The sequence below is a fragment of the Physcomitrium patens genome, chromosome 6, assembly GCF_059467195.1.
Source record: "Physcomitrium patens ecotype Gransden chromosome 6, ASM5946719v1, whole genome shotgun sequence".
In the NCBI taxonomy this organism is placed as follows: Eukaryota; Viridiplantae; Streptophyta; class Bryopsida; order Funariales; family Funariaceae; genus Physcomitrium; species Physcomitrium patens.
In genome coordinates, this window is record NC_143415.1 from 5,174,599 (window position 1) to 5,185,524 (window position 10,926).

A 10,926-nucleotide genomic window follows, 5' to 3' on the forward strand; every position below is an offset into this window, starting at 1 on the left:
ATATAAGTTTAATAGTTTGTACTAAAATCCATCATCACACTTCTTATAGATTTTTTTTCATCATAATATTTTTCTTTGATCCTATATTATCAAACATGGACTTGGTTAAATAATTTTTCTTTTAAAATTATAGGCAAGAATAAAGTATATATATTATATTTAACATTGGTTAATTGATATTAAATTTATTTATTTTAAAACAAAAGTTTACAAATTTTTGATTTAAAAAATATATATTTAATATAAGTCAATATGAGATTTGGTTATTGTTAGGACTTTTTACAAACATTTAACATACTATCGCTTTGAGAACCTTGTAGAGACTTTGATATACTTTTTATAAAAACTAATATAGACTTTGTTGTACTAATATTCATTTGGAACTTTCTATAGTTTTTAAAAAATATTCTTCAATCTTTTGTAGTTTCTAAAAAGTCACTATATAAAATAAACCAAACTTCTATAATGCTTCATACTTAGGATGTTCTTTGAAAGTTTTTGCAAGTCATGTATGCCATAGTATAAACAAAAGACAAAAATAAAAACACTCTAGACTTGTAAAAACAAATCTTTGAGCATTTTAAATATTAAATTGTTTCTATTCTTAGATCCAATCCTGTCACAAATTAAATATATTTATTTTATTCATGTTTTTAGTTCCTTTTACAATACCTTACAGACCCTTAAAATCTTATTAAACCATTTTTAAAATCATTTTTTATTTTACAAATTTTTGGTCCTTATATATTTAACACTATTACTCATATGTCATTAATATATTTTTTATACACACACAATGATGGCTATTGTATTTGTATTATTATAAAAAATTATTCAAAAACGTGTATGAACAACTTGTGAAGCTTAGCACATGGTTTTTCACAAAAGAAATGTACATGAGTACTCCCTATTGCATTGAAAACACACATTTAGTCAGGTTAACGTTTGCATGACGGAAGCATCAATTCCCGCCGCCGCCGCCGCCTCCACCACTATCTCTACCGCGAGGTAGCAGCGGCAGCAGCAGCGTTAAGGACGCGGGTCAGCGGCTGCTAGCGAGGCCTTGCTCGACAGAAACTGTGTCACAGGGACCCTGTTGCGCTGCGGAAACAATTTTTCTGTCTTGATTTTTCAAGTAGAAAGTGCAATCGGAGTGTGTTGAAATTCTCCATAACTGTCAAAAGCTGCGGTCGAACTCTGGCTCCAGCCTTTGTAGAACTGGGGTTGCGGTGAAGCGGGAGGGTGAGGTGCGACGGTGAGCCCTGCGGGATAGGAATCGACGTGGGACTTCTGACTGATTCCTCTGAAAAGTGGGGCCATCGGGCAATCACTCACGCACCAATCAATAATCCCGCTCATTTGGTGGGTTTTATTGCGATAACGTAAACTCGCCACTGTGGGTGGAAACCTTATGGGTTCTGCAAGGTGGAGGCGAAGCGGCCAGGCGTCATGAACAGCTCCACCCGAGGACATGCTTTTTTGTTCTCTTTTGTTGACCGAAGCTTGGACTGATTCTCAACCTTTCTCACAAGCGGGTTGAAACGAGCGACGACTTTCTTCATGAAAGTGAGGATCATTAGTCTACGAGAGTTGAACGGGGGCTGTGCCACTGCGGGTCAAGTGTTTCATCCCCCGCTCATCTGCCTCGCCTATTTAGTCAACCCTTCTGAGTTTAGACACCCTGCATCATCGCCTGGATTTCCCGCATGTGAGTTTGTTACCTCGCAAACCTCGCGGCAAAGCGGTGATAATTCCGCAACATCGCAATCAATGAGTCTGTATTGTTTCTTATTAGTTGGTTGTTCAACCCTTCCTAATCGGAGCGTTGTTGCCTCAATGATAAAACCCTCGTGTTCAAACATTGCATACCCTGACAAGGTATTCCTTCACCCACGTACAATTTGTCTTGCCCTATCAGCAGAGAGACTTCCAAATTCTCACCCAAAAATAAAATAAAATACAGACACGTGGATAAAAAGCAGTTCCATCACTCTTGAGAATCCTGATTCGAAACCCACCAACAAAACAAGCTTTAAAACAAGACCCAAGCGTCGAATGTGTGATTTCGAAATAAAGTTATATGCTTCGCTGTGTTCCTATTAATTCGTACGCAACAAAAATTGTACTACCCACAGCCTTGGACTACTAATTTTTATTTACCAAGGATTTAACTATTACAGCCAGTGTATGATTTGGGCAATATTTTTGGTGGGTAATGATTAAGGCAAGAGAAGGAGCGAGCGAGGCACGCTTTTCAAAGCTTTTCAACGGTGCCGCGGAGACGACGACCAAATTATTGACCAGCGAGCCCGGGCACAGTAGAAGTATCACACAGCCCGGTACTGTATCATCCAAAATGTGGAGGGTTTGTTCAAATGAACTGCATGTTTTCGTCTGCGAAGAAGAACAGCGTGTTTTGTTTTACTTTTTCTTTCATCTACAAGCGGCCAATTGAGGCAGGTACCTACTGGGTTGAAGCCGGAAGCGTGGAATAGTGGGTACAACCTGAATTTTTTAGACATCCGCATGTTCGATGACAATTTCGGAATATTTATCAGTTTGGGTCGGGGATAGGACTATGAACAGCAAGCTCACGCTGATGATCCCGGGACCTGATCGTAGAAACATCAACTGCGAATCAGGGTCCAAAATCGAGAAAAGAGACGCGGCAGTAGACTAAAGTGGTCTGTTCTAAGAGTCTCGTATAAACTATCATCGTCTCCATCTTCTTGTTCATGCAGATGCTGTCGACCCAGAGTAGTGTGGTATTTTCGGTTTTGTAAATTGGGTTGCGATCGAGATTGTGCACATCCGTTCCGGTTTTGCGATTAAGCTGCTAGGGTAGCGGAATTTCGCTACCTGGAGGCTTGGATTTGGCGTTGTGTTCGTAGTCAGATTGCCTCTCTCTGAGATCAGCTGGAGAGGAACAGTTCACTCTCTCACAGGTGGGTGGTCTCTCAAATACTTTTCTGCTCGATGTTCTTGGTAGACGAGTACAGGATTTGGAGTAGTTGTCGATCTTCAAACGCATAGCAATTCGTCGGGTTGTGGGTCAAAAAACAAAAGCAGGGGCATTCGTCCTTGGTTAGATTGAAAAAGTCTTCGTCGGTAAGTTAGCAGATGGAGCTCGCATGGCTTGTTAATTTTCAGCCGGCTTGGGGTGAGGATGGCGTTTGGACTTTTCTTCTACGAGATTGAGTGACTTCGGTCTTAGCCAAGACACCGCAGCGAGAGATTGTCGAGTAATGCTTTGCGATGACACTAGAATCATTCTTCAAAACATTTTACGCACATAAACACGTTTTTCTTGTTCACGCGCTAAGAACTTGACGATCGTTCCTTCTTCACTGTAGCGCATCGACTTCGATTTCGTTGTCTGGTTCGGAGGCTGAAAGAGCGCCTCGATTGATCAGTTATTCACAACCCGCCCATACAAGCTTCTACAATTTGTGTGTGCATGCACTAGAATTGTGGGTTTACGTATTCTTTGAGTCTTTCCACCGCTAGGCAACACTTCAATCTCCCTTCATCCCTAACCATCAAAAGACGTAGACACGCTTGCTGTTGAGCTACGGTCTAGATTTGCAACTCGTTGCTCGAAAGTTTCTCAAAGATACTGTTATACTACTCGCTAACAAGATGACCGCGTCTCTTACGCAGCAAACGAACCGGAAGAAATTATCAACCTTGGAATTTTTTGGGGGTATAGCTTGATGCCTTGGAGCTGAGAGGCAAACAATCACACCATGGCGGCTTCAGCCCCGCTGGATAGTATTCAAGACTTTTGGGGTAGCAGGAGGTCGGGGAGGTCCTTCCGGGGGGGCTCCTCTAGAAACTGGGGCATCGGGCCCGACAATGTATTTGGGCGGAATTCAGCTCTTTCAAGACGCGATGAAGCCGACGATGAAGAAGCTCTCAAATGGGCGGCTCTGGAGAAGCTGCCCACCATGGACCGGCTGCACACCACAATTCTACAGAAGCAGCTTGGAAGCAGGATCGTCCACGAGGAGGTCGATGTCCGGCGCATGGGCTTCGTTGAGCGGCAGCAGATCATCGATAACCTCCTTAAGGTCACGGAGGAGGACAATGAGAGATTTCTTAAGAAGCTGCGCGCCCGCATAGACAAGGTGGGCATCAAGCTGCCCACCATTGAGGTGAGATATGAGAGATTGTCCGTGGATGCATCGTGCTTCGTCGGGGGACGCGCTCTGCCAACACTGAAGAATTCCACGCTCAACTTTCTTCAGGTGTGCTCTTGATCCACCTTCTTTTGTCGAATCTTAATACAATTCTGACCGCCCGCCATGGTGGTAGTTGTGACCATCACATTATCCCTGTTGTACACACACTCATCACTGTCCATTGTTGATGGTTCCAGGGAGTACTTGAAGCAACAAGGCTTGTGAAAAGCAAGAAGACGACGCTCAACATTCTCAACGGCATCAGTGGCGTTATTAAACCAGCTAGAATGACCTTGCTTCTCGGCCCTCCAGGGTCGGGAAAGACAACCTTGCTTTTAGCGCTCGCAGGAAAGCTTGACCCGGATTTGAAAGTGAAGGGGAAAATCACCTATAATGGGCACACACTTGATGAATTTGTGCCGCAGAAAACTGCCGTTTACATCAGCCAAAACGATCTCCATGTGGGTGAAATGACCGTTCGCGAGACGCTCGACTTCTCGGCCCGCTGCCAGGGCGTCGGCACCCGATATGGTAAAACCTTAAACCTCCAAAGCTATGGAAGTGTTTCGTGATCGATATCTCTGGGCTCCAAAAGTGCGTGGTTCCTTCAACGGTCTCAACGTCGTGATGAACTGCAACATTTTTGTGTGCAGATATGCTTGTGGAGTTAGCTAGGCGAGAGAAAGAAGCAGGGATCTTTCCAGAACAAGACGTGGATGTGTACATGAAGGCAATTGCAGTCGAGGGCCAAGAACACAGCCTCGTCACCGACTATATCATGAAGATTTTGGGGTTGGACATCTGTGCCAACACGATGGTCGGCGACAACATGCATCGGGGGATTTCGGGTGGCCAGAAGAAGCGTGTGACTACAGGCGAGATGATTGTAGGACCAACTGACGCGCTGTTCATGGACGAAATCTCCACCGGTCTTGACAGCTCCACGACCTACCAAATCGTGAAATGTCTGCGTCAATTGTGTCATGTGATGCAGTCTACGATTTTCTTGTCACTGCTGCAGCCTGCTCCAGAGACCTTCGAGCTCTTCGACGACGTGGTACTATTGTCCGAGGGGCAAGTTGTCTACCACGGGCCTCGCGATCATGTCCTGGAGTTCTTCGAGGGTTGTGGGTTCCAGTGTCCGGAGCGGAAGGGTATCGCGGATTTCTTACAAGAGGTGACGTCGATCAAGGATCAGGAGCAATACTGGTATGACAAGCGCCGCCCCTACAGATTCGTTTCCGTGAAGCAATTCGCGGACCTTTTCAAGACGTTCCATGTCGGGCAGAAGTTGGCGCACGAGCTTGCCGTCCCTTACGACAAACGTAACAGCCACAAAGCAGCTCTCGCATTCGAGAAATACCCCGTCGGCCGCTACGAGCTCTTCAAGGCGAACTTTGCCAAAGAATGGCTGCTCATGAAGCGCAACTCATTTGTGTACGTCTTTAAGACAATTCAGGTCGGAATCGTGGGGTTGATTTCGATGTCGGTGTTCTTCAGGACGACATTGAATCAAAACACGGAGGAAGACGCGCTCCAGTACATGGGCGCTATCTTCTTCGGCATTGTGATCATCATGTTCAATGGCTACGCCGAGCTCTCTCTAACATTGGATCGTCTTCCGGTATTTTACAAACAACGGGACCTCCTCTTTTTCCCCGCATGGGCGTATGCCTTGCCGAGCTTGACGTTGAGTTTGCCGTCTTCGGTTGCAGAGGCTGGAATCTACTCCATCCTCACGTACTACGAAATTGGCTACGCTCCCGGAGGTGACAGGTTTTTCAAGTACTATCTGATTCTATTTCTCGTGCACCAAATGGCAGGCGCCATGTTTCGCATGATTGCCGGGATTTTTCGCACCATGGTGCTGGCTGCCACGGGCGGCACTTTCCTCCTGCTCATCGTCTTCATGTTGGGAGGGTTCATTCTACCTCGTCCTGAAATTCACCCCTGGTGGATATGGGGTTACTGGATCTCTCCTCTCAATTACGCTCAGAGCGCGCTGTGTATCAACGAATTTCTGGCGCCACGTTGGAGCAGAATCGTGAACGGCACAACGCAGACATTTGGAGAGTCGATTCTCGCGGACAGGGGGATGATTGCGCACAACTACTACTACTGGGTTTCAGTGGCTGCCTTGGTGGCCACCATCCTCATCTTCAACATTCTGTACACCGTCACTCTTTCGTACTTGAGCCGTAAGTTCACTGTCTATTACGCATTCCTCCTCATACCTGCGTTACATTCTTGGCTCAGGAGCCTTTAGAATCAGTTTTGTTGAGTATATTTGATTACTTGGATAATGATTCTAGTGTTGATTTCCGATCGCAGCACTTGGGAAGTCACAAGCCACGATTTCAGAGGACGCGTTGGTAGAGAAGCAAGCAAACCTCATGGGCACGGAACCGTTACTCTCAGATCGGTACAGGAGCAAGTCCCGACGCCGTAGCAAGCATCGCAGAGCTAAAGGGAAACGTAAGTCAAAGCCCTAACACCCTGATCCTTGCACTGAGAATCCTGCATTCTGATGACCATCACACGTTCCTGGTGAAGTAATTCAGTATTGGTCCTAACATGTTATTGGACTGGCATAAACAAACAGAGAATCCGTTTGCTTCTGACGGCAAAAGCATGTCGAGAACCGAAATGCAAACTGTCGATCTTGATACCTTCTCGATAGAGGGCGATGCATTGAACGCAAGCCCGCAGGGAGTGAAGAAGGGCATGATATTACCGTTTCGACCACTGTCAATTTCCTTTGAAGACGTCAAGTATTTCGTCAACATGCCTGCGGAGATGAAGGGCCAGACAGACGATAACAGGCTGCAACTCTTGCATGGAATCACTGGGGCTTTCAGACCAGGAGTTTTGACAGCGCTCGTGGGTGTAAGTGGTGCGGGAAAGACTACTCTCATGGATGTGCTTGCTGGAAGGAAAACAGGCGGCTACATCGAAGGTGATGTCAGAATCTCCGGATATAAGAAGAACCAAGAAACATTCGCTCGAATTGCAGGGTATTGTGAGCAAAACGATATTCATTCTCCACAAATGACGGTGCGAGAGTCGCTCGTGTACTCAGCGTGGTTGCGGTTGCCCGGCGACATCAGCATGGAGACTCGAGAGCAATTTGTAGATGAAGTCATGGATCTCGTGGAGCTGTCGCCCTTGGAAGGCGCTCTGGTGGGGCTGCCGGGCGTTTCTGGTCTATCTACGGAACAACGAAAGCGACTCACGATTGCAGTCGAATTGGTCGCAAACCCCTCGATAATCTTCATGGACGAGCCCACTAGTGGCCTTGACGCACGTGCTGCCGCCATTGTGATGCGTACTGTGCGCAACACTGTCGACACCGGGCGTACTGTGGTCTGCACCATCCATCAACCCAGCATCGACATCTTCGAAGCTTTCGATGAGATGTTGCTGTTGAAGCGTGGTGGACAAACAATCTACATGGGGCCTTTGGGACGTCAGTCCCGCATACTTGTGGACTACTTCCAGGCGATTCCTGGTGTTCAAAAGATCAAGGATGGCGTCAACCCCGCGACTTGGATGCTTGAAGCCAGCAGCGTTGCTGTCGAGACTCAACTCGGCATCGACTTCGCTGATGTTTACAGAAAATCTTCTCTGTGCCAGAGAAACGTGGCTCTGGTGAAGCAACTTGCCACTCCGGAACCCGAGACCGAGGACCTATACTACCCAACACAATACTCCCAGCCCTTTTTCGAGCAAGTGCGAGCTTGCTTCTGGAAGCAATGGGTGACTTACTGGCGCAGCCCGGCCTACAACATGGCTCGGTTTCTTTTCGCCATAATCTCGGCAATCCTCTTCGGTTCCATCTTCTGGAACATGGGCAGGAAAACGAGCAGTGCCGTGAACCTATTGAGTGTCATGGGGTCGATTTATGGTGCCACGTTGTTCATTGGAGTGAACAATGCCTCTGGAGTGCAACCTGTTGTAGCAATCGAGCGGACCATTTTCTACCGTGAGCGAGCCGCAGGAATGTACTCCGCGTTTCCATACGCCATCGCCCAGGTAATCTATCTACACGCGCACCTTGCCGACGCTCAAACTCGGCCCAGACATATCCGTGAGCAGCATTGTCACATGTTTCGAGTTGAAGCACCCTGCGCTAACCCTATTTCACAATTGCCGTGCTGCAGGTGCTGATCGAGATACCTTACTGCTTCATTCAAACCCTGCTCTACGCCGTGATCACCTTCTCCATGATCAACTTCGAATGGGGAGTGCTAAAGTTCTTCTGGTACACCTACGTCATGTTCTTCACCCTCCTCTACTTCACATACTACGGTATGATGGCCGTCTCCCTCACCCCCAACCACCAAGTCGCCGCCATCATGGCCTCCGGGTTCTACTCCGTCTTCAACCTCTTCTCCGGATTCGTGATCTTCAAGCCGGTAAGCCACCTTTCGCTTTACACACCCATCTCCTTACGTCTCACATTCACAGTTGCTACTATGACCTCGTCCGAGAACGGTTCCATGCAAAACGATCTGAGAAAATCCATATCTGACACACCCTCTGACGAATGTGCAGGATATTCCCAAGTGGTGGTCGTGGTACTACTGGATCTGTCCCACGGCGTGGACACTATACGGTGAGATTCTCACGCAGTTCGGCGACTCCAACTCAACGGTTCTGCCAGTCGGCGCGGCAGATCTTCCGGAGAACTACGTGCCCATGAGGGATTTCCTCAAAACGAAACTGGGCTTCGATCGCGACTTGCTGGGCCTAGTGGTGGCCATGCCCGTGGTATTCACCGTTTTGTTCGCGGTAGTGTTCGCCTTCGCCATCAAGCACTTGAACTTCCAGCAGCGATAGCCGGAGATCTAGGTTTTAGATTAAGCTAGTAGAATCAAACGATTTCCCCTCCCTCCCCCCCGCCTGGGGTTTGTGTACCATACAACAGGCAGCTAATTGCCGATGCCGCGCCGCGGAATGCCTCAATTGCCGGCTCCACCGACGCGTATCCCTCTCCCTTTCACTGCCCCCCATCCCCCCTTGTAACAAATTTTACCGAATCCGCATTCGTGAACGTGCGTGTCGGTAGCCTAGCCATGAGGAACAGATCGATCACGTGTGTGCTGGTAGCGTCGGAGTTGGAACCCAATTGATCACGTGAATACCGACAGTTCTAGTGCCGGTCCCGATCATGTGTGGGGGCCCCATTTTGGAGGGGATTTGGAAAGCCTCTTCCAGCCTATTTAATTTATGAGATATTTGCCACATATTACTGTTTCTTCGGAGTGTCAATTGATTCATTTAAGGGTTTTGGAAACAGAAAAGAAAACATGAAAGGGAATTGGGAATTGGATCTGTTTTTGTGCTACTATGTTTTGGTAGTGGAATTGCCGTGCAAGCGTGTATGTAGGTTTTGTAAATGTTGCTCAGTTGATGTTTAGTTGTTTAGGTTGCTTAGTTGTTATACAATAATATGTTTAAAAAGAGTTGTGTTTGTCTGAATGTTGGTTTGTTGTTTACCTATTTTATTGTATTAAGCTAGAAGAGAATTGTGTTTGTGTGAATATCTGGTGTTTTTAAAAGAATTTTTTCTGTGTTGTTGCTCTTAGTTGCCATCTTTGTCATTTCTATAAGCTTAAAACATTATTATTAATATTGTTATTGTTTTGGTGTGTGTATTTGGTGATGCATACACTTTTTTTTATGTAAGGAGTTTCTTTACTTCCTTTTTTTTCTATTTTTTAATAGATTTTTTAATTAGTATCTAATCATGGAAAGAGTAAAATTAAGCATTTTATTGTTTAACTAAGAAATATATTAAGATATTGATTTTTTTAAAGGATTTTGAATTCTAAATGACGTAAGTTTTTAATATATAAAAATGTAATGTCACATTTGATAGCTTGTAAAATTTACTTATTTCATTTTAAAATGTAAATATGTGCAATAATTTAACATAAAATTGATGCTAGTTTGAGAAGAATGTATGTCAAATTTGACTTTAAAATACAATATAGAAATGTATATACATATAGAAATAATAAACATTCTGGTATTATCTATTTATTGGCCAATTATATAAATAAATCACATTGTGTTTTTAGAATTGAACTCCTGTTAAATCATTTTTATTTTGAGTTTTCAACTTTCAATTTTTGGTTATAAGATAATTCGCTGTAATTTTTTTTCATATACTTTAGATAAAGTTGGAACAAGAGTTAACATAAAAAAATTTCGCACAACTAAAAATTCTGTAATAAAATCAATTCTTTATTTCAAAGTTACATATATACATTTACATTTATAATCTTGTTAATTTATTTATTATTTTTGGTTTGTTTTGTAAAAATTATATTAATAAAATAATATTTTTTGTAAATCAAACTAACTTTTTTTGACTCTTAAATATAAAAAATTAAAAAATATATTTATTATTATTATCTTAAGCACTTAATAAATTCAATTTAAAATTATATTCTTTCCATATAAATTATAATGCATCACATATTTAATTTTACTTTATCATAATTTTAAATCAATATTTCTATAAAATTTTAATATATATATATATATATATATATATATATAATCTTTTTAGAACTAGTTCCAAAAATGTTATTATTTTACCTCAAAAACAGATTAATCAAATAGTAAGTTTATATATTTTTTTACGAAAAGTATATGCTCCAAAATTTAAATTCTTTTTTAAGAATTTTTTCATCAATTTAGAAGATGTATATTTATACTATTTTAAAATTTTCTTAAT

The 10,926-nt window shown here is 43.8% G+C and overlaps 1 protein-coding gene across 1 annotated transcript; it reads left to right on the forward strand.

Annotated features, from left to right (window-relative positions):
* The first annotated feature begins 2,555 nt into the window (after nt 1-2,555).
* LOC112283431 (pleiotropic drug resistance protein TUR2) lies at nt 2,556-9,427 on the forward strand. Its single transcript, XM_024522070.3, has 8 exons — nt 2,556-2,945; nt 3,661-4,247; nt 4,379-4,712; nt 4,835-6,379; nt 6,513-6,656; nt 6,784-8,213; nt 8,342-8,596; nt 8,736-9,427. Exons 2-8 carry the CDS (start codon nt 3,747-3,749, stop codon nt 9,018-9,020), a joined length of 4,494 nt encoding a protein of 1,497 aa, XP_024377838.1. The 5' UTR covers nt 2,556-2,945; nt 3,661-3,746; the 3' UTR covers nt 9,021-9,427.
* Nucleotides 9,428-10,926: the final 1,499 nt, after the last annotated feature.

What these genes read in the sequence shown, in the direction of transcription:
- LOC112283431 (XM_024522070.3), top strand. Translation starts at nt 3,747, where the DNA reads ATGGCGGCTTCAGCCCCGCTGGATAGTATTCAAGACTTTTGGGGTAGC. An exon ending in CCACGCTCAACTTTCTTCAG is followed by an intron (nt 4,248 to 4,378) that starts GTGTGCTCTTGA and finishes TGATGGTTCCAG; the next exon opens with GGAGTACTTGAAGCAACAAG. An exon ending in CACTCTTTCGTACTTGAGCC is followed by an intron (nt 6,380 to 6,512) that starts GTAAGTTCACTG and finishes TTCCGATCGCAG; the next exon opens with CACTTGGGAAGTCACAAGCC.